This window comes from Dermacentor variabilis, chromosome 5 (assembly GCF_050947875.1).
Source record: "Dermacentor variabilis isolate Ectoservices chromosome 5, ASM5094787v1, whole genome shotgun sequence".
Taxonomy (NCBI): Eukaryota; Metazoa; Arthropoda; class Arachnida; order Ixodida; family Ixodidae; genus Dermacentor; species Dermacentor variabilis.
This window is the reverse complement of record NC_134572.1, coordinates 73,946,327-73,970,023: the sequence shown is the minus strand read 5'-3', so window position 1 is coordinate 73,970,023 and position 23,697 is coordinate 73,946,327. Positions and strand designations below refer to the sequence as shown.

The following is a 23,697-nucleotide window of genomic DNA, read 5'->3' as shown; positions in this document are numbered from 1 at the left end:
ATCACAGCAGTGACGGGAGTTTCTTTAATTCACTTGAGAACTCTGAGACTTGGAACTTATGCTAGCATGAGGTCTGTCATTCCTTGTGTTATAACCATTTCTACTTTGTTAGCTCTTCACTGTGCTCTGAAATATTTCTGAAAGGGCTCAATGGAAGATGCGACTCCTGCACTTTCTAAGCATGCAGTGTATATACTTGCAGAAACAAGCTTTCGACCCCATCGTATTGTGAAAAATTGACTCCCTCTCGGAATCCAGTGTGAAGTTGAGGACCTTTAGTTTGCGCTTCTCTAGGCTTGGAATAGGGTACACGACTTCATTACGTATTGCGATCCTAGGCAGTAAATGCAATCGAGCCCACTTATAATGGTACCGGTTTTAACAATACATTGGTTATAACATTGAGAAGCTGCTGTACCGTCAGCTTTTGTATGTTTTCTATGGGGAAATAACCTGCTTATTGGAATGCCCCCGTGGTGCATTATCCTTTATAATGAAGTCTGGCTGCCGTGTGTCTGTGCTGAAAGGTAATGAAATGTGAAATCCTCAAAAAGAAAGAGAAAATTGAGCTGCTGCACCCTAGCCCGTTGCCCCAGTGACTAACATGTGCTCATGCTGTAGAACCTATTTTCCAGTATTCTCCATGTTGGCAGCCTTGCGTGCTTCTCTCCTGTTGCCCTTCCACCCTTTCGAACACGAATGGGCGGTGTCCATAGCTCTGTGTCGTGCCACCCTCTGAAACACAAATGGGCGGCACCAATTGCATTGACAACGCTGCTCCCATATTTCTCACTGGCCCCTCATTTTGTGCAGTTCTGCCAGTAGATTAAGTCGTGCATGCTTGTCTTTGTTGGTTGCATTGAAGTCATTCCTGTTCATTGGGTTTCCCCACCTTGTTTGACGTGACGCCAAAGTGGAAGATGGCTGATCTGCCCACTGATCATTGGCTGTGCATGATGTTGCTGGTGAAAAGAAAGCACACTGCTACAGATTTGGAAGTGAAGTGCAGTATTGCGAAGGACTAAAAGATGGTAAGAAGTGTGTGACTCGGTGAAGAAGCATGGAATGTCACAACCAACAGTGTTGACAATCATCCACTCTGCAGAGAAGTTTGACAAAGAAAACTGCTCTGTAGACAATGGGCTCAAACACATTAGACAAGGTGCCTATAGAGAGGTGGAATAGGCCCTCTACAACGGGTTTCTCGATGCCTGCGCCATGTACTTGTCCATCACTAGGCCAATTCTGGCCACAAAGGCGAAGCAGTTTTCCCTGCTCATCAACAATGTAGACTTCAAGCCACGTGGCGGCTTGGTACAGCACTTCAGAGAGGCAGGGCACTAACAGATTGGTCACCGGCAAGGGAGCTTCACTTGACGTAGAGGAGAAGCAGAGTGGGTGGAGGAAACGCTGCCCCACATCCTCAACAACTACGTTGACACTGACGTATATGATGGCAACGAAACAGGGCTATTCTTCCAGATGTTGCCATCTAGGATGCATGCACTCAAAGGAGACGTGTGTAAGGGTGGCAAAATACAACAAGCTGCGCCTCGGTGTTTTTGTACGCCGTTATGGACGGGAGGGACAAGTGCCCCGCATCTGTCATTGGGAAATAAAAATATCCCTGCTGCTTCCGCGGTGCTTCCGGATACCAGTACGCTACCGTCGAAACCACGAGGCATGGATGACATGAGAACTTTTTATTGAGTGGCTCTTGGAGTTCAATCAATGTATTGAGCAATCTAAGAGAAAGGTGGCGCTCATCCTAGATAATTGTAGTGCCCACCACTCCATGCCTAAGCTTTCAAGCATGGAAGTTTTTTCCTGTCGCCAAACATAACAGGCTTGCAGCCCACGGACACCGGTTTGATCGTCAATTTTAAGGTCATGTATCATCACCGTGTCCTGAACAAGTTAGTCTTCTCGATGATGGCCACGCAGACAAGCAGATAGCAACCAGACTTGAAAATCAACCTGTTGATAGCTGTGCAGTTTATCTGTGGTGCGTGGTTCGAAGTGAGTGCTTATACGGTATGGAACTGCTTTAGCAGGAGTGGCACTCTTGCGCCAATTGTGATGTTTTGATACAAATGCGAATTGCTGGGCTAAACTGCACCAAACTGTGACAAACACAGAAAAGTGACCTAAATTGCACCACGCCGCGCCAGAACGGCTTCGGCATATGTGGTGCTCCTGCAGTGGCCGTGAACGAGCAGATTCATTCTTTCAATAAGAGTGCAGCTATTCACATTCCGAACACTGCGTGATGGTGCCTCCCGCACAGTTTCTCGTAATTTTCGTGCTGATAACACTGGACTTTTGGGTGCTTCCGGCAAGTTACCGGTGTGCATGTGATCATTCCTAGCTGTTGTTGCTGCTGTTGAAACAGCCAGGGTCGCTGTATTTAGTGTACTAGAATACGGTTGAGTGGACTGAGCAGTGCAGTGTTCCTTGAGGCTTGAAACAATGAAAATTAGGCTGAGGGTGCTGCGAACGAACTAGATATTAGGGAGGGACGTGCCACAGCAGGTTCAGAGGGCAAGCGTCTTTGTCCCTAGGGCCGATATAACTTAAAACTATTCCAATCTGTTCTTATGCCCACGTGGCGAGGTGTGAGCCATTTTGACCTGTCGCAAAGGTCTAATGGCGGATTTAGAATAAAAACAGATTGTAGTAGTTTTACATTATACCAAAAAGTTAATCATTAAGTGCTTTTGAATTGCCCTGGTCTATTATGCAGAAATGGCTTTCAAAAAAGTCAGTTTCACCTGAAAGGCGAAGCATCGATTGCGATAGATTAGTAGACAGCTATATGAAGTAAGGATAGTAGTTTTATCGACTGTATAAACTTCTACACATTTTTTAAGTAACTGCATGATGCATGAGTAACAAGCATGATGCCACGTGCGCATGAGCAAATGTGAACACATCTCACACTATTGCCACATGCGCTCGCTGTCAAAACGCTGGAGTGATGAAGCGTGGCAACGGCGGGCTAATTGACTGTCGTGCTGCCTCTAATTTCACCGCAAACTAAGCGGTGAAAGCACAATGCACACGAAGCTATCAGCACTTGGCGCATGAACTCTGTCCCGGTCGCAGATCGCTTTCAAGATAGGGCTCATGCAGCCATGCCATTAGCAGCAGCCGCTGGAATAAATGTTCCCCCTCTCCTCCCGCTGGTGCCTCGTGCACGACAGAAGGCGACACGCTTTCTCCCCACTTTCCCCCCTTACGTGCTCGAAATTGGGTCGCCTTCATCGACTCACCCTCTCATGCTTTCACTTGCGCATACGGCTTGCGGCGACAACATTATCACCCTTGGACTTTATTCCGGACATCATAGCGCTGGCAATAACGATGTCAGAAATGAGCCTGGAGTGTCCATATAATTGCTATCGCAATATTAAAACGTGGTAGTTCATAACTCTGGCTTCTTCATACAGTCTGTCTGTGAGGTCTTCACCTACACTGTCACGATATAAAAAAATATTGTATTCATAGAAAGCGTCTTATGATACTTTTCGAAATTTCAGATTCACTATTGCAGAATGCATGTTTTTTGTGGTTGCTACCACTAATTAAAAATCTGAAGGCACTACTATTACCAAAATTTGCATGCACTACACGGTTTCACTATGGGGAGGAATCTGCTTCAAAATTCATTTACAATGTTGTTTAAGACAGTTACGGTACAGCGCTCATGTTGGTTTATTCTGTTTCATCCTGGTTTCGAAGTGCGCTGCCATATTTCATATTTCCTCTCAAATTCTGATTGGCCTGTTACAAACTGCTTCAAAATTCAATTTTATCTGCTCCGAATTGTTCCAAAATGAAATTTAGTCTGCTCCAAGCTGCTCCAAAATGCAATTTTGTCTTCTCCAACTGCTTCAAAATGCAATTTTACTTGCTCTACAAATTGCTCCAAATTGACTTTGGGCAGTCCCACCCCTGCTTTAGGAAAGAGTGCTTTCTGTGAAGTAGCAGTGACTTATGCGAAGCCTGTGAAGGCCCTACTGACAAAGTGATACCTGAACTTTGGTCTGCAGTTGACAAGGATGCTTCAGGACTCCGAGTTTCTACATGCGGACGGTGCATTAGAAACATTAGAACTCACCGATGAGGCAGTTGTCGTGAACATGCTTGCATCGGATAGTGACAGCGACAGTGACGACGGCAGTGATGACCTGGTAGGGCAGGCTGCCTCAACATTGTCGTCGCAGGAGGTCTTGCAGATGATTCAGTCCCTCCGGGGCTTTGTTTTCGTGAGGGACCTTTTGCTGCACTACGTGGAGCACCTGGATGTCTTGGGGAACGAGGTTGACAAGCTTCGCATAGACAAGCAAGGCTTATGGACATGAGGTTTTCTTGTGCAAGCCAGTGGCAAGCACGTGGCGAGATGGTCGTGGCGATCTCGCCCCAGTGTTTCTTCTGGATTCCTCAAGCTGACAGGCTGCCACGGCAACCTTCTCACATATTTTAAATAGGCCCCTTCTGGGGCCACCATAGCGATGCCTCGGCGGAGCTCACATGTCACTTGCCGCTCATGACCACTCTTTGCAGTTGTTGTAGCAGTGCCATTCTTCAATGCCGGAAACTGCGGCTTGACCGCGACAGCTGTGTGGTCACTGCGCAGGAAGCAGTTAAACAGCTAAACGAGCGAACACGATCAGCAGCCTGATGCAGAAAGTTGAAGGGGGGGGGCACTGGCATCTACACCATTATAGTTTTCTCAGCAGCTCTGCTGTACCACTATTTTGCCTTTTTTTTTTCATGCAGCCCAGTTATAACGACTGTCAGTTATAACAATGGAATTTTCGTGGCACTTGAACATTGTTATAAATAGGTTCGACTGTACTGTTTTGCTGGTACATGTGGTCTGTAAACTTGCTTGGTATACTAGTGTGTACTTCTTCATACATATAACGTTGAAGTCTTAGTTTGCCTTCCAAGTTGTGGGGCATACAGCATACTTGTAGGTGCCCTACTTTTTTACAGCATTTCTTTGCATATTATGCATTTTAAAATGTTGTGCTTTGGCATCTCACAGAAGTCATGAATGATTTTCAGCTTACTACTGAAAAGAACGGAAAGCGGGTGTCTATCATGGACCGTACATCTTTAGTCGCCAACACATCGAACATGCCTGTTGCTGCCCGTGAGGCGTCCATCTACACAGGTATAGAAACCGACCAAGATTCATTGGCCTTCTCTATTTTAAATTACCTTAGTCAAGCATGGTGTAGTGTGGTGTCTGTCACACCTGTGACTGTGTAGTCACAAGCGGTCTGACACATGCATTATGTTCTGGACATTTCACTTTGCTGCTGTAGGGTGTATTTTTAGGGTGTATTTTTAGGGTGTATTTTAGGGTGTATTTAGGGTGTCTTTAGGGTGTATTTTTCACTGTAGTAAAAGCAGTTAAGGACCAGCATCCTTTCTGTCCTGTTGCCTCTTCTTTGTTCTAAGGTGTTCCTTACCCCCTGTCCCTGATGTCTGTGTTAGCTTGATTGTGGTGCATGTTAGAGCAGCCCAGGTGGTTGAAAATAAGGTTGAATCGTATACTGTAGCCCACTGTAGAGCTTTGCAACATCAAACCTTATTACCTCTATTATGTTTTCCAGGGATCACACTTTCAGAGTACTACCGTGACATGGGTAACCATGTGGCAATGATGGCAGACTCCACCTCTCGATGGGCCGAGGCTCTGAGAGAAATCTCGGGACGTTTGGCTGAAATGCCAGCAGGTCAGTTGAAACTTTGGTGAAGGAAACCTTGAAGAGGCAGGAAAAAAATTAATTCAGCACACTTAGCAATTCCTCCAGCTTTGAACTTTATTACTGCAATAGCAGGAGGCTCTCACAGTTGACAGTGCCATCTTCTCACTTTTTTTAAAGCGCAGCATTTAGGCAGCCGTTCTTGCGAGCGTCGGCATTGTAACCGAGTGAACGAGCACAGCGAAAGACGAAAGAGCGAATGCATCACTTGAGATAAAAGACGCGAGCCGCGAACGGCAGAGACCTATGAGAGTGGCCCCTTCAGTGACATGCGTGCAGGAAACAGGTGTCATGCGGATGCACTTGTTTCGATTGCAATTGTTTTGTAATCTAATTGTATGCGTGATGCAAATTGTGTAGTACTTTCTCGAAGCCACGTGGCACCATTGATTACACTAGAACCTTCGAGTCATGTATAAATGCCGATGCACTTGACATGCAGATCAGATTGGCGACTCTGCTACATGTCTCTCAAATTCTTTGCCTCAGTATATTGCGAAATGAAAACATAGAGCTGCGCTCAAATTTCGCATTAGGGAGTATCGTAATCGTCTCAGAATTTTTTTGTCTGGTGTGGCTTCTGAAATACATGCACAGACTTAGCCATTCTCACGGCCTGCATGTACACAAAACCCCGCACAAGTTACGAAGTGTGAAAGTGCCATGTTTGTATTCAGCATATTTGACCCTACATTGCATGATGTCAAACTGCCATGTGTACTCTCAAGGGCGGTGATGGGCAAAATTCTGTTGAGCCAGGTTTTTCACACCTGCTTGACTATTTTAGCTTTCTCGTTGCACAGCAATGTTCCTATAAAACTACTAATGGCAAAGCATTTCTTAGCAAACATTTGCCACTTTGACTGTATCTGTCTATCTAGTTGCCTACATTTTGGTGCTCTCCACATGGTCGTTTCGTTAACTTAGTATGTACCAAAATCAGCACAGTATGACAAGAGTGTATGACAAACGTAAATAGAGTTTTAGAATTGGGGGCCCAAGCGGCTTGGGGACCCAAGAAAATTGCGCGCCACAAGTGCGCATGCGCAGAACCCAAGCCAGTCTTGGGTTCTTGCGTTCGCGTTAACCCAAGACCCAAGAATCGAAAACTAGCGTGGGCCCCCAAGCCGTCTTGGGCCGCCCTCGCGGGTGACAGTGATGACGTACAGCAGATGGTCGCAGAGCAAACTTTATTTACTTCAACTGATTTTCGCCATTTCACGCGAGTGAACTCAGTTTTTTCGCAGCGCGACACAAGAAAACACCAACTAAGAGCACTTCGCTTCGATTGGCTTTGCTTGGCTTAGAATCGCACACTTAATTTGTAATACTAACCGGTACTAACACAGTGATTACGTTTCTTACATTGTTCGCTCTTTTTGCTCAAAAATGCATTCTGTTCGTTTTCACTTGTAAGAAAAAAGGTTCTTTTTTTTTTTTTTTGCTTTCAAGCACCTGTCTATTTTCCACACTGCGGCGCCCCGAGCGCTCAACCCAACGCTGTCTGCGTTCGACCCAATCCTCAAACTCTGCTGCTCATCTAAACCCAAGAGCAACCGACGCAACGCGGCTTGGGGGCCCAGTGCCTTGCGCCCCCAATTCTAAAACTCTCTAATGATAGGTCACGACATGATTGTCAGGACGTGCATGTCATGTAGGTCATGAAACAGCCGCCTACGTCTTGGTGCTCTCATGGTTGTTTCGTTAACTTGATATGTGCCACAATTGGCATAGTATGACAAGAATGTGTGACTTATATAAACGATAGATCATATGTCAGGACATGTGTGCTGTGTATCACGGAACATCCGCTTACGTTTTGGTATATACAAAAATGGCATAGTGTGACAAGAGTGTACGACGAACACAAATGATCAGTCATGACATGAATATTGTGACGTTTGTTATGTAGGTCATGAAACAGCTGCCTACATCTTGGTGCTCATAGGCGTTTTGTTAACTTGGTAGGCTCCTTGCGCACTGCTTCACATTACATAGATTCCCACAGGGCGTGTGATCTGCCGGCTTTCTTTGTAATGGCAACTTTGTAATGTTGGAGGACACGTGGTGTCTTGCTAAATTTTTTTTTGCTTGATACACTAGCTCACAACTTTGCAAACATCGGGTCTATCAACAAAGTTGCCATCATATTATGTTTTGTCCAGTATGCCTCATTTCGTTAGCTGGATATCATGCTAAGACATGCTCTGCTAGTAGCAAAGATACAAAAGCACCAGACTTAGTTTTCATTGCTGAGTTACCATGTAGTGCAGCGTCATCCAGTAGAAATGTATGAGATTGAATGACGCATTAAGTGATGGCAAGTTTTAATCTACCACTTACCAAGCAGCACTCCCATATTCCCTAAAACTTGTTTGTAAGACCATTTCTTTTCATTGGGTGAGTAGCTTTGCAAGTTAGCATTTGGTTCATTGATTTGGTTCATTGTCCTTCAGTACGCGTTGAAACTGGGCACTTACTCTTGTTGACTCCTAATACTGTCCTTTTTTTAAAAACTTTTCTGAGGCAGATTCTGGCTACCCTGCTTACCTGGCTGCTCGGTTGGCATCCTTCTATGAGCGTGCTGGCCGGGTCAAGTGCCTTGGAAACCCAGAGAGAGAAGGCAGTATCACCATTGTGGGGGCGTGAGTATGCATGTCTTATGGTGTTGATCAGGGTGGCAAACTGAACCTGTACCAAAAAAACCCAACCGTACCCAACCGAAATTTTGACCAAAACTGAATCTGTACTTCTTACCGATAATTATGAAACGCGGCTGAAACCGAACCAAAGCTGAACCGAAAAATATAACGATTACTGGTTCGGAACGAAATGGTTCAAGCATTTTTGGTCACGTGGAGCAGGGAAAGGCATCCTGAATAGAACGGCTTTCCTTTCACGGTGAGCCCGCCCCACTTTAGCCTGTTATGACTTGTGAGGTGGTTTGTATGCACGGAGGCAACACAAGCTGCTGCATATTATTCCAAAATTTGCGGTCGCCTAGGCCAAGATGCTTGTAGTTCCGAACTTTGCCATAATAGCTGGACAGAAATTTTTTGAGGGCCTTTGAAGGATTGCTGATTCTGTTGCAATGTTAAGGTTTAGCCGTTAACATGAGCAACTTAAACACCAGTCATAAAAAACGAAACTCGACTGCGCTAATTAGGAAATCTTAAGAGCATGTGCATAGCAGAAGATGCTGTAGCAAAAGGAACACAGAAATCCACCCAGAGAACAAGTAGAGCACACACACTACCAAATGTTGCTGTCTTGAAAAGCCAAATATGCATATGTTGTCATGAGTATTGCAGGCCGGACCATTTCAAGGGCTTGTGCATAGCTCGAATCAGAAAGAAGTCTGAATGTAAAAATACCGTCACTCTCGCATATTACTGCTTACTGCACAACTTTGCTAAACACAGTGGCGGAGCAAGGGGAAGGGCGGGGGGTGGGGGGCTGTGGGCCCCGGGTGCAATAGGTACCGGGTGCACGGTACCTATTTTTTTAATGCAATGGAAAGCTTACCGGTCAGAGTGCCTAATCATGAATTGGTAAAGCGGAAAATGGTGTGGAACATTTTTTTATCGGAATTTTTCTATCTACAGTGAGGATTGTAAGAGTTGGAGTCAGGCGTGTCAAAAGGGGTAGCTGCCCCATGCTGTCGTCCGACTCATCCACGCTAATGATGTTAAAGGAAGGAACATGTTCTTATCAAGAGCGAGGAGTACTGGGTTTATTTACGATATCTACATGAGGAGTGGAGAATGACGTAATAGTTCTGCAGAAACCCGCAAGGTGGAGAGAAGTAATTAGTAAAGGGAAAATCGGACATCCACCCATTTGTAGCAGTTGCTACAAAGGAAACCCATACGGGTTCTTCGAAACAAAAGCCTCACAGTTGACGAAAAATTCGTCCTGGTCTGGGACTCGAACCCGGGACCACTGCCTTTCCGCGGCAGCTGTTCTACCATCTGAGCTAACCAGGCGGCTAGCAGATGGCACAGCGAAGTCGAATTTGTCGATAACTCGAACCAAAGGTGGGCGGATGAGATTAGAGATTAAGAAGTTTGCAGGGACAACATGGCCACAATTAGTACATGACCGGGATAGTTGGAGAAGTATGGTAGAGGCCTTTGCTCTGCAGTGGGTGTAACCAGGCTGATGATGATGATGATGAAAGGCAAGAGTTTGACGTAATAGTTCTGCGGAAACCCGCAAGGTGGAGAGAAATAATAAAAGGAAAATCGAACATCCACCCGTTCGTAGTAATTGCTACAAAGGAAACCCACAGGGGTTCCTCGAAAGAAAAACCTGAGTTGAAGAAAAATTCAAGCACCTTGCGGGTTTCTGCATAACTATTACATCACTCTTGCTCTTGCTTCGAGTTGTTGACAAATTCGACATCGCTGTGCCATCTGCTAGCCGCCTGGTTAGCTCAGATGGTAGAGCGGCTGCCCCAAAAAGGCGGTGGTACTGGGTTCGAGTCCCGGACCAGGACGAATTTTTCTATAGCTGTGAGGCTTTTCTTTCGAGGAACCCATATGGCTTTCCTTTGTAGCAATTGCTATGAACAGGTGGATGTCTGATTTTCCCTTTATTGAGGAGTGGAGAAAGTCGTAAATCTAGCATGACTGAATTGAAGCACACTAAAGAGCCGAAAAAGTCCACTTAAATCCCCTCTGTCCTCCCTAGATCCCTAGGCTAGGGAAATCTTCCATCCCACCTTTGTCCATTCGGGGCGTCCAAAGTCGTCGAAGGACTTGCGTTGAGGGCGAGGGTTCACATAATCACTCCTGCACCTTTGTTCGCTAAACACACAGAAAGGAATGGAGCTTCGCAGGTAGGGATTGTCACGCTTGACTTAAACTGGCACGTCTTGGTTCCTGGAATGACCCACCAATTAGCTGTAACATCTGTCAAATGAATGGGGTGGTTACCGGAGTCTGTGAGGAAATGCCATAGAACACCTTTTTCCAGGCATTTCTTGCTCCCATCATCAGTGACGGCCACAGTGAACCAACAATCAACACTCGATCCTCTAAACATCTCTCGCCTTGTTGCCGCCGCAGGTCTGTTCGAGGGGCCACAGTGTTAGCTTCATGAAGCGATTCGTTGCAGTGGTGCAGGAGAGGCCAGAAGGTCACTACTCACGCTGGCCAATCGTAACAGGATGTAGTCATTCATTGGAGCCAGAGAGAGAGAGCAAATGATAAATGAAAGGCATGGAGGTCAACCAGGACTGAGCCCAGTTGGCTACCCTACACTGGGGATAGGAAAATGGGAGGGAAAGATTAAAGGAAGAGAAAGACCACTGGGGATATTGATCGGTTACTCAGTCCGGATCACAGACGGTGACTCAATCCGGTAGCTTTCGAAAATCGCAGCAGCGCTTTTGTGCCCTTTTGTAGCTGTGATATGCGAGGCCATGGTCCCCAGATCTAGTTCAAGGTGAACCGTTTTCCATCTGATTTGGAGCTGTGCAGAGGTCATGTCTTTCATTTTCAAATGATGGGTAGTACACGGTAGATGTTCTATAGTCTCCTTGACACCACAGGCATTGCACTCGGCGCTATCAGCCATTCCAATCAAAAACGTATATGCATTGGTGAATGCGACGCCCAAGCGTTAGCGGCACAGCATTGTTTCCTCATTTCGCGGAAGCCCTGGTAACAGCCGCAGTTTCCTAGAGGGGTCGAGGGAACGCAATTGATGTTGAGTGAAATCAGGTGTGTGCCACTTCTCCAATGGCATGCGGTGCGCTAGCTTGCCTAAGTGTTGGGCTGCGTCAGTCCGCGATAAAGGTACAGAAACAAGGGTTGCTCCTTCGTGTGCTTTCCTAGCAGCTTCGTCGGCGAGGTCGTTGCCGGAGATACTGCAATGACCAGGCAGCCACTGAAACACGACGTCGTGTCCTTTTGCGACCCTGTGATGGTGCATTTCTCGTATCTCCGACACGAGTTGTTCACGTGACCCGCGAAGAAGAGATGACAAAAGACATTGTAAGGCTGCCTTCGAGTCGCAGAATATTGCCCACTGATTAGCCTGTTAATATAATTAACGGCACCTCAGAGGGCAACAAGCTCCGAACCATAATAGGTGAGCGTGATAGCCATTTTATGCCGGCATTAGTGGGAGCCAGACAAGTGCGGCTGTAATTGGGAGAAAGTATTACAGTTAAACCTCTATATAACAGAGTTGGTGAAATCGTCAACTTGCTTTGTTATATGAAAATTTTGTTGTATTGAAATTGGACCTTTTATGCAAATAAGTACGGTCGCCGATTGATTTTTCTTACATGGAAAGGGGCCACTGAATTTTCTAAAGTATCGGGCAATCGAAAAAAGCAAATTTTGGGAGTTGGCAACAAATGATAGTTTAATGCCACGTGCATCGACGATATCTTCACGGCGGCGGTGCGAGCTAAGTGAAGCCAGTCACACTTTCATATGCACTCCACCCCTGCAACTGATAGCGTTGCCTGTACTGGGATGACACTAACGGGAAAAGCGCCAGCGACAGGAAGTGAATGCTTCGTCTGCCTCTCGCTCCAACGGGTCATCAAAACGGGAGATTACGCAACCTCCAATACTAAACGCGGGGGAAGATAGCTTACGTGGTGCCACGCCATCTTGGTATGCCACTCTTTGCAAATGTGGAGATTACTTCTAAAGCAGGGTGCACAGTTGCGTGTGCACCCAACCAAGCTTAGTCATGAGCAGCCATGACTGAGACGCCACGGCCGAGACGTGCGCCAACTTATTCCTCACGCCCAGCCCCTCGCGTGCACTTAATCCCGTTACCGTGAGCTCGCTCCCCCCCTTCTTTCCCTTTGCTCGTGCAGGAAGGCTTCACTCGTGAAGCCATCATCTTTCTTTACCACCCTCGCACACTTTCGCTCTCACCTAAAGCACAGTGCTCGGGGCACGATAGGAACATAAAATCCTTTGACTATCTGCATCCGCCGAAGTTTCCATTTATTGTGTCGGCATCTTTTGTGGCGGCAGTGAAATTTTGTCATACTGAAATTGCATACAAACTCACTTCGTTATATTGAGGTTCTGAATACATTGTGTTCTATGGATAAGAGTTTGTGAACAGTTAAATACTTTGTTATATCAAGAATTTCATTATATTGAAGTTCATTATATCAAGGCTTAACTGTATTTTGTTTATCAAGTCTATGTTCCTGCGATTCATGTTTTCCATACTGTCAAAGTATTTCTGCGATGATAGCTACGTGTTTTCGTGGTCTGTCCAACTGCTTTGGTACTTGACCAGTCAAAATGAAGCCAATTGGATTGAAAACAAAACTATGCTTTTGCACGTGATACGCAGTTCAGCGTACTGCCCTAGCCATACATGCACTTTTGATTTCTGAAGCATAGAATAAAGTGCAAGTGTCTAATAGTATAGGAACTGTAATTTTAAGCAAAAGTTATGTTGTACCTAATTGTAACTGACTTACGTAATCTCGTAGACTACATTCGAAGTACCATGTTTTCACTGTCAGGCCTCGCCACGTACTGGTCTTTGCCAATTTAAAATTAAAATTCCTACTTTACGTGAACGGCGTACTAGATTCTATCACTATAAATCAGGGTCATTTCATTTTCATCGTCTCCCAACACATTTTGGTGAATTGTCGATCCCATAAACGGACCTAGTATGAACGAAGATAGGCTAAGTGAAATAATGTTTGCTTTTCCCATTTCCTCTTAACTCAGTTTCTTCTCGGTGGGTTTGGTACAACTGATAGCCAGGTCATGCCTATTGCTCCATTCGTGGTCTTTCGGTAGTGTGCTGCTAGTAGGATTTCAAGTTTAGTGTCTGACAACTGTGCCCAAGAGCAACTAAAAAGTTGACAGGATGGCATTGTCTGCTATAACACCATTGCTTTCATCATGTGGGGTGAGAAAAAAAAGGCGGGTCTCTAAAGCCATCAGAAGGAGCAAGGAATCTATATTATGTGAGGATTGTAGGTTCCCTGTGGCATGCAGCAGAATGATGCAGATTTTGGTCGCATGCTCATGGCAGCATTGATTGTCTAGAGAAAGGGGACATTTTCTTGTTGTGTTCAAAACGTGTTTCAATGCCCCTTTAAGGATTGTGGACATCCCATGCCTTCGTGCCTTGCAGTGTCTCGCCTCCTGGTGGTGATTTCTCGGACCCGGTTACATCTGCGACGTTGGGCATTGTGCAAGTGTTTTGGGGCTTGGACAAGAAGTTGGCCCAGCGCAAACATTTCCCATCTGTCAACTGGCTCATCTCCTACAGCAAGTATACACGAGCCCTCGATGACTACTACGAGAGGAACTTTCCCGAGTTTGTACAGCTTCGAACAAAGGTGAGCTGTTATTCTGCGGCCTTGATCGTTTCGTCCTATATGTAGTGGCATGTGAAAGGGTTATCCTCACCCACCCGAAAGTGGCATGAAGTTAGAGGAAATGGGTAACGCATGTGATGCAACCTACACTAGGATGCTTGGGATGGCCTGGGCCCAAGGACCTTTTCTCTTCATTCATGCAACGGACTGCACCTTCCTTTTTGCTTTTTTTGCCTATGCCTATATCATTTATTTCCCTGTGCAAAAATTTATAGAGATCTATATCTAGCCTTTGGCTTGTTGGCGTTCAAAGCTTGCTGCTTCTGCACTGTTACTTGGTTTTCACTATGATGTTTCTTTAACAGTGCCAGCAGATCCTACAGGAGGAAGAAGACCTTTCTGAAATTGTCCAGCTTGTCGGAAAGGTAAAGTAAGATTTCCCGCCATTACATCGCTATGTGTGACCTGTTATGCATTTAAAAAACAGGAAGCCGGGTTCTATAGCACGTCTTTAGCACATTACTCCATCCGAGGTTTAGAATTTGCTGCAAGCTGTGGGCCAAATTTTTATGTCACTATGCTCCAGAGTTTGGGGAGCTTTGCATCAACTTGGGATCATTGAAGGAAAGTGGCAAAGTGTGGCTATTGTGGTAAATGAGTTCAGAGCCTGACAAATAGCTAATGCTCTTTTTTCTGTTAAACTTAAGAAAGAAAAGAAACTTTGCCAGTGCTTTCCAGTGCTGTTAGGCATATGTGGAAGATCACATATACAATGCCATAGAGTGCGAGCTGTTGTCTCTTGTGTAGCCTTTGTTAAAAGAAATGAAGAAGCCACTAGAAGCAAGAGTTCTTTACTGGCTGCATCATACTACATCTATAGAACTCGTAGGGCCAAAAGCTGTGGAGAGGGAGGGCAAAAAGTTAACCTTCCTTTTCCAAGCTATCCGGCAGTGTAGAGGCAGCAAAAGGCTGACCAGAGATCCTGGAGTAAGACACTGCCATGTGGGCAGTAGTATTATTTTGACAAAGTACGTGGGCCACTGCAGGTGTGGGAAGAGTGGGATGCTGAAAAGGTTCACCAGGGAAACCTTTGTTCCTTTCGTGTTGTTTCGTTATCTTATGTTCCTTACTTTAGTTTCGTCCTGTTAACCTTTTTGGCCCTGTGAAATATCCTAGTTTACTCGTTGTGGTTACAGTTGACTTTCTGTATTTGTGTAGTGCCACATCTCGCCAAAGTTGTAATATGGTTTGGAACCAACCAAACCTCCCGTGAGACCTTTTGTATGCTTGAATAATGCAGCTAGTATACAGACAATGTCAATGTTGACAGCACCTGTCCATTCTTTTTTTTTACGTGCCGTTTCCTCTAATAATGCTGCCTACTCTGCACTCTTATCGGTTTGAAATCACAAGAGAAGCAGTTCGCGACTAAATCTCCACCTTGGGTTTGACCTTTTACTGTTACACTTGGAAAGTCACTTTGAGGGTAGCAATGTGGCCAACAAAAACTGAAGGCTTTTTAGGTATTCCATGCTGCCTTTCCTGTGCCTTTGCATTCTGGCTCATGTGTACAGTTGCCACAACACTGGTAGAAATGTGCACAATGTGCATGAGTGCTGCAATGTTCCCAGAGGGTGCAGATGAAAAAAAAAAAAAGCCGTTACTGCAGATGTCATCAAATTGCTGCCATGTTGCTTCAGTTGTCAGGCATGCTATGCATTAATGTACGTATCTTTTTCTTGAATTGTGCTTGATAGCTGTGAAGAACAATGTCTATTGACAACTTGGCACATTTTTCTGTTAAGTTGCTGTGTAGCTTTCATTTGGAACTGGCCATAGAGCTGCTAATTCCAGACAAGATCAAAGTGCTGTTGCAAAGAGAAGAGTACAAGCATATAGCTTGTGCTGCTTGGTGATGGAACCAGTCTGTTTTTGGGAAAGAAGAAAGGATGATCTTCGGCAATTATAGGTAGCTGCAGATCCACAGGAAAGAGGAAAATTTGCAAGATAGCCAGGCACTTTGTTTCAAGGTTTTAATAACAGCTCGTTTAAGAAGTACATGTACTGTGATTGAGATGCTGCATTATGTCGGTTGTGCCAGACAGGCATCTGGACTTCCAGTTGTCTTTGCAGGTAGTAGGAACTGTAATTTAACTTTTTCCAGCATAGAATAGCTGGCTTAATTGTAGTTTAACCCCGCTAAGCCCAAACACAATTCCACATTAGGCATATAAAAAATATGGGCTCTCTGTTAAGTTTTTGCATGTTGAAATTAGGACTTCAAGGTACCAAACGCAGTATAACAAATGATACATTAGGCTTTGTGGGATTAATTGAAATGACTTAAGTCCACAGCTTTAGTGAGAAAGCCAGGGTATTGCAGAATGCAGAATCAAAAGCAGTTTTGCATTACTGGCATCAAAAATTCCTGTGCTGACATTAAATTTCTTTCGTTTTTGTGGTCAAAGTTGAGAACAGCTGCAACCGAAGTTTTGAGAGTGTGATATAGCATCTCCATGATTCCTCCTTGCTGACTTTGTGCAGGCGTCCCTGGCTGAGACTGACAAGATAACGCTGGAGGTTGCGCGTCTGCTGAAGGATGATTTCCTGCAGCAGAACAGCTACACCCCGTACGATCGGTTCTGCCCGTTCTACAAGTCGGTGGGCATGCTGCGCAACATGATTGGCCTGTATGACTTGGCCAAGCAGGCGGTGGAGTCAACTGCCCAGAGTGAGAACCGCATCACCTGGGCGCTCATCCGCGAGGCACTCGGGGACCTCCTCTACCAGCTCAGCAGCATGAAATTCAAGGTGATGCTGTGTACTCAACCGATGTGCTGACCTCCACATTCTAGGCCTGCAGTTTCTGCGGGCACCGTGGTGTCAGTAGTCCAGTTCTGCTGTAGTTCATCAACAGACCTAACCTGATCAATGCAGATGCATCTCTAGTGGCCCAAATTTTAGCAAGTACAGGCAGCAAGCAGTGATCATTGAATGCCTTGGAAGACTCAGAGCACATTCAAGGCATCCTAAGCAGAAATCTCTTGTCATCTGCAGGAGAAACAAAAAAGCACTTAAGGCATGTTTGGGTTAAACATGAATGAGGTTGCACTTGTGAGTTTGTCTAACTTAACCGAAATAGCGCGAGCTAGCCCACTTACCTGTCAAAAACCAAACTTGGAGAGAGTGCGATAAAAGGGCAGAAAACATGCAATCTTTATTCATTTCGCACAACAAGTCTTATTTTAGTTTGATGCCGCGGCAGCCTAGCATTGATAGTGACCTCAAACTCCTTTAATTTGCAAGCCAGCTTTTCTGCCAGCCCCCTCTTAGCAAATACACGCTTGAGGCTGACATAACGTAGAGCTTCTGCCACTGCCGGGCCTGAATCAGCCGTGCTGTCGCTTTCCGTGTCGTCCTAATCACTTTTGTTAGGCGACACTTCGGCAATAACAGATGCAACAATGGCAAAAAGTTGAACCTCTTAGCTGACATCTTTTCGCAATCCCAGCAGCACTGCCGAACATCTCCTTGGCATTCCTAATGCCACACACAACAGTCAACTGTAGATTCCTCTCGCGTGCCTGTGCCGACTTTGTGCCACGTTCAATAGCGTGAACGATGTCCAATTTTTCTTTTATGCTGAGTACCTGGGTTTTCTCCTAGCTTGCACGACGCCACAACACAGGCTAACACTAGCCAGCCACAATGCTCTCTGGCTTGGTGCCGAAATTATGTTGATGTTAATGTGGCTTCACCCTTCCAAGTGCCCTCTGCTTTTGCACTTGGAGGCCGTTCTGATCTCTCAGGCTCGTTTTTCTACCTGGCCAACCTATCGCCACGATTGCGCTACGAAACATTCAAACACTACATGTTAACCGATACATACGCGATAAGCTGGTATGGTTTATGCGGATACAGAATGCAATAGGTTCAATGGCCGCCGAGTCAGGAATTTGACTTCACAACTTTTAAAATGAAACTACTGTTTAAGCAGGTATGGTTTACCGAGGTTTTACTGTAGTGATATTATATTGTATTGCATACCAATGAGGTTCTCAGTTTAATAGCAGACCTGCATTTCATGGCATCCTTGTATAGCATCAAAAGTATTGCTTTTCAGTTTTGCTCCAAAACACAAAACAGCTCTCCCATCTTTATGTCAAGTGGGCCATCGTAAGGTCAATCTGTACGACAGACGAAAGTGGGGACCATGCATGGCGGGGACTCGATCAGCATTCTTTACATGGCCATCGTTGCCACTGTGCGTGTCGACCGTGGTCAGTGCTAACAGTGAAGAGTACGCACTTCTTCAATGTCAAGTTCAGCGTGATTTGCCACCTGGCAAAGGTTCCAATATTCAGAGGGTCACAGCAAGCTTACACAACATCCCTCAGCATGCCCCCTTCATACATTTGTGCAAATATATGCAGCCGAGTGATCAGCGCACTACTCGCATGACTTTTGTGCCCGCCATGTAAATTCAAGGCTAGTCCTGTGACAGGTTGCTCGAAGCTACAAAAAGACCACTGTGCGTCTACAAATGGTGTGGGCAATGATAGTCCATCTTATGGCATGTCGCAAAGATAGCGACCATGAGTGACTCTGAAGCCATTCTATACACTTGCTTTCATTTGCGAGGTAGTTTGTTGGCTTTACGAATGTTGCCTGGCTGCTGAGACTATATCTCCTATGATTTAGCACCAAACCGTAACTTAAATCACTAATGTCCGATGAAGCAGTGCCGATTAGGCCTTTTAGCCTAGGCAGTGCGACGGTGACGTGTATTTGCCACAAAAAGTTGTAGAATGCCTGCTGCTAACATGTTTATTTGTATGTGTAGCCGATCAGTGACCTGTTAGAGATATCGCATACAAGTTAGATTGGCGACTGTCGAAGCAGTGTTAAGTTTATCGGTGCGTATCAGCAATACAGTCTGTGCGCCTTGAAACGGCCAAGTGGGCCTATCTTCACACAGGTTTTCACACTTTCCAAAATATGTGCTACCTTTGTTGCCGTTCCCTCTGTCCACGTTGCGATTCAATTGGTTCAGTCTGTCGACTTATGTGAACCTTATACCTGCAAAGGTGGCCCTAAATGGCACGACACCGTTTCATGTGCCGTGTGTGCAATCCCCACATCAGGTTGACGTAGGGGAGTACATGGAGCAGGGCAGTTAAGCCCATCCGTGACGTTTCCCGCTGAAAAGCTCGGAATAGCGTTGATGAAGGGGCTCTAGGCAGAAGCACTCGCAGTAACGAAGTCCACTACTGCATCTGCCGGGGCAGCCCGTTTGTGGTGCGCTTGGCACTCCTTTTGCGGCGAAAACAACGCGAGACACTTGCTTGCACCACGTTGAGCATGAGGGGCTTTGCAGTTAACACGACATGCAGAACTATGTGAATATCTACACCGAATATACCGAATATTCAAAAAATCTAACAGTACATACCTGATTCGCAATTATGATGTTCACTTGATTCAATTCAGTGATATTTGACAATTCGCACAACCCTAAAAGAAACTTCAAAAATCTGGCATTTTACAATCAAATCATAAATATTCGTAAGCAACGGGCTTCAAGTGTACTATTGTGTTTTCTCTTATGAGTACAATTTCTTTTCAAGATTAATTTGATCAAGAAAATGTCCCAAGAATTATATTCGGAACCATGCTCCCAATACGATATTTGCTCATCTAAGGCCTGCACCTTCTTTTTGGAGCGCGAAAACTTGGTAAAAAGCTTTGGTAATCATCACATACATACACACACACTGGTCAGTTTCTGCAAGCCACTACAAGGAGGCACTAATTAATGTACTGCTGAAGATAGCCAAATCTTATGGTACCATCTTATTCTTACATAGCACGATCGTATCCCACCAGATCGTGATGGCGTGGCATAGATTCAGCATGCCTCAAATTTATTAACAGCGCTGACGCACCTTTAGCTGCATTGTGTTTTCAGGTGCATTAAGGCACCACAGAAAGTGTATACATACATGGATATTGAATGCAAGGCGTGCTGTTTTGTTAGAGACCCTTGTCAAGAGCTTCAAGGCAAAGGGAATCTCAAATAGTAATGAACGGCATGAAGGATGACTAGCTCTGAGAGAAAGCCAATGAGGCAAGTTCATATGGCAACAAGGGCAGGCAAAGTTACGAGGACCACTTAATGAAAGTGTTCATAGTCAGCTGTTAGTGGTTGCGTTATTCTGCATAGCAGTCGGAGCAGAGTTCGAGGCTTGAGTGAGTACCATAAGACTGCTTTGGGTAAGGCCTGCAGCAACCTGCCAAATATTTGAAAAAAGTGCAGGCATTACTCGAGTTCCTTTCATTCCAGAATTTTGCACTTAAGCCACTAGGAACACCAACCTTTCTCAAAGGCAGAAGGCGCTGAGCACGAGGTCGCGGGATCGAATCCCGGCCACGGCGGCCGCATTTCGATGGGGGCGAAATGAGATAACACCCGTGTACTTAGATTTAGGTGCACGTTAAAGAACCCCAGGTGGTCAAAATTTCCGGAGTCCTCCACTACGGCGTGCCTCATAATCAGAAAGTGGTTTTGGCACGTAAAGCCCCAAATATTATTAAAGGCAGAAGGTGCAGGTTTAGCAAGAACAACTCGCAGCACAAGCACATACATGCATCACACATTTTGTGGGCCTTATTCTTAGCCCACAGATATAGCTGCATTTCACACAGTCATTTGAAGTTTCAATGTCCTTAAATTTTGCTTTCGAAGTTGCCAGAAGTGCCTCTTAATACAGGAAGCTTTAGCTCGGGTGCTCCTATCTAAATACATGTAAAAGCAAAATTCGTTTTCTCGGCAACCACTGCACTGAATTTGACGAGGTTTGTTGCATTTGAAAGACACTTAAAATCTAGTGACTGTTTCGAATTTTCGATTTAGGTCGTCAATATTTGATTAAAAATTGGTAAATATTGCAATTTTCAGAAAACATATCAAATTTACAACTCTGTAACACAGCAATGAAATGTGATAATACAACTCTGTGAATTGCATCTAATTGTACATATAAAGCAGACAAAATTCATATTTTACACATGAATCTAAGAAAATTCGGTAATATGGAAATACAGCTTTTGCAGAACCCTTGTACACAACCTAATTTATGTAACATATAGATTGACATATAGAATTCGTCCACTTTGAATTATCTAATGGTTGCTGTTTACAGAACCACGATATCTGTTCTTGATGCAGAGCTATTTATAAAGTTCGTGCATCTTTTTTTCAAACTTCCAAATTTTCAAAAATCATTTTCACAAAATTCAGGCCCTAGATCAAAATTCCGCTTCCAACAGTCACTATAGTTTAACTTTCTCTCTCAAATGCTACAAAGTTAATTAAAATCGGTTAAGGGGTTATCACAGAAAAATGTTCTTGCGTTTTACATGTATTTGAATAGGTCGGGTCGGAGTTGGGCCAGAGCTGAAGCTTCCTCTTAAGCAGTACTACTGTTTAGTACATACTTTTTCCGAGCTCCGGCCAACTACTGTTTAATGAGGTTTCACCAATTCTTTAGCGTCAGAGGAAGAAAAATGCTTGATTTTATTCATCAATCTATTGACAAAAAAAATTTTGCAGACCTTCATATAGTAGAACTAGGCTGTAATCACTGCTGGCATACTAATTTCGAATTCCCTTTATTAAGAGTAGGCCATACGGTATATACTATATATCTTGATTTCGATGTACCCATGATCGAGATAGCTTGTTACATTCTTGTTATGCAATGCTAGGAGACTTGCAAGCATGTGTAGTGGTGTCTTGTACAAGACTTGCAAGTGTTAAATTTTGTGAAACGTTTTCCGATATTCAATATTTGCTTTGATATTCAGCTTTTATTCTTGATTTGATTTGGTATTCTATCTGAAATCTACTATTTGGTATTCGCACCACCCTTAATAAATTATTAAATACTTCATTTATCGAGGATTTAGTTATATTGAAGTTTATTATATCTAGGTTTAACTGTACAGTGCGATAGTGTGGACATAGTAAACTTGGTTTGCTAGACACCTGTTTTAGTTCTGGGATCTTAGTCGTGCTCTTGGGACAAACGAATGACAACACAGTAATGCAGACAATCACAAGGGCATTTGTTGCACCTTTTATACACCAATCTATAGTCGACCGCATTATTATCGATAGAACATGCCGATGGGCGCGCTAGAAGTCCAGGAAGTCCAACTCACCGTGACCGGATAGCGAGCGAATATGTTTGCCCCATGCTGAACACCAATGTCTGGTAATTTGTGCGTACGATCATGCGAATGGCGGCGCATTCGAACGATCGTGTTCGTCCATCCCGGTATAGGCCTCACTAGACGGTTTCACAGAAGCATGGATCGGTGCACGCGTGTCCACGCCGCTTGGCGACCCCGAGTCAAAGAGGAAAAGCCTTCCCCTTTTTGTGCCCAAGTAACCCCGCCGTTAGGTGGCGTTAGCAGAGCAACACTCGCGCCATCTCTTGTGCTACCCTGCAAGCACACTGACTGCTGCCGTAAAGCCGCACGACGAAGCTGGATTACGGGTGACAGGAGCTACGCGAGAAAACATATCAGGGAACACATGAGATGCATCCCCACATAGTTTAACATAACGAGCCCACAAATTTCATGACTCTATTTTAGGTGCTGTAAAATTGTCTAAGGACAATTCAAATGTTTTTGTTTGGGCTGCAATAATTAAGTTTGTAGGCAACAACAAATTATATTATGCTGTGTTCTGTCATAGGACCCGGCTGTGGAAGGTGAGAAGAAGATCAAGCAGGACTTTGAGGAGCTGTTTGAGAACATCCAGCAGGCCTTCCGCAACTTGGAAGACTGAAAAGGAACGTTCCTCACTAGCACTGCCAAGAAGGGAGCCAAAGAACAGCGTCGATTGCTTGGCCCCGTTAAAGCTTCCGGTGTCGTTTCCTTCAACCTCATTCCAAGTAGGCTCGTACTGTAACTGTGTCAGACGATTTGCACACATACGAGGGAGAGCAGTCTGTGTGTATTAGATGTTAGTGGCCTGCCTTAGCAGTGCGGAAGCTGTGAGCAGCAATACCATTTTTTTGTTTTCCTTTACATTCGATTTTGGTGCTCGACGGTCTGTGTACATATTTTTCTGATGCATCAGTTTTTTTTATTGTTCCTTTTTTTTGTAAATTAAAGCAGCATTTTTGCGCTTTTATCATACCAATTTTGTTACCTCATTTAATGAAGTGAGCTTCTGGGATGGCACAGGATTTGAAAGTGATATATTTGGACTCCTCCATTTACTTCAATTGTTTTTTTTTTATTTGGTGTTTCTGATGATGAAAGTGTCAAGAATAAAGTCTACATGTCAATGTTGCAAAAGCTGGTGGTGCCTCTTTCAATGTGACAGCTCGACGTGTGCTATGGCAAGCAAGTTTACTTCAAGAATGCTTTTCTTTTTCAGATTTCAGTTTTCGTACGAGTTGCAGAATGAGAATAATTTACTGACATTAAACTTCAGTGGTTCCTGAATTAATGGAACGAACTATTAAGAAATCAAGCATTCACAAATATCTAGAAAATTAGGTCATCTAGAACATCACT

The 23,697-nt window shown here is 44.7% G+C and overlaps 1 protein-coding gene across 1 annotated transcript in view; it reads left to right on the top strand.

Annotated features, from left to right (window-relative positions):
- LOC142582790 (V-type proton ATPase catalytic subunit A-like) overlaps nucleotides 1–23,475 on the top strand; it is a 41,256-nt gene extending 17,781 nt beyond the window's left edge. The window contains exons 8-14 of the mRNA XM_075692831.1: nucleotides 5,074–5,182; nucleotides 5,628–5,750; nucleotides 8,311–8,425; nucleotides 13,917–14,124; nucleotides 14,469–14,528; nucleotides 16,648–16,914; nucleotides 22,868–23,475. Coding sequence (XP_075548946.1) covers nucleotides 5,074–5,182; nucleotides 5,628–5,750; nucleotides 8,311–8,425; nucleotides 13,917–14,124; nucleotides 14,469–14,528; nucleotides 16,648–16,914; nucleotides 22,868–22,960 — 975 coding nt within the window. The 3' untranslated portion in view covers nucleotides 22,961–23,475. The remainder of the gene's footprint in view (nucleotides 1–5,073; nucleotides 5,183–5,627; nucleotides 5,751–8,310; nucleotides 8,426–13,916; nucleotides 14,125–14,468; nucleotides 14,529–16,647; nucleotides 16,915–22,867) is intronic.
- The last annotated feature ends 222 nt before the right edge of the window (nucleotides 23,476–23,697 follow it).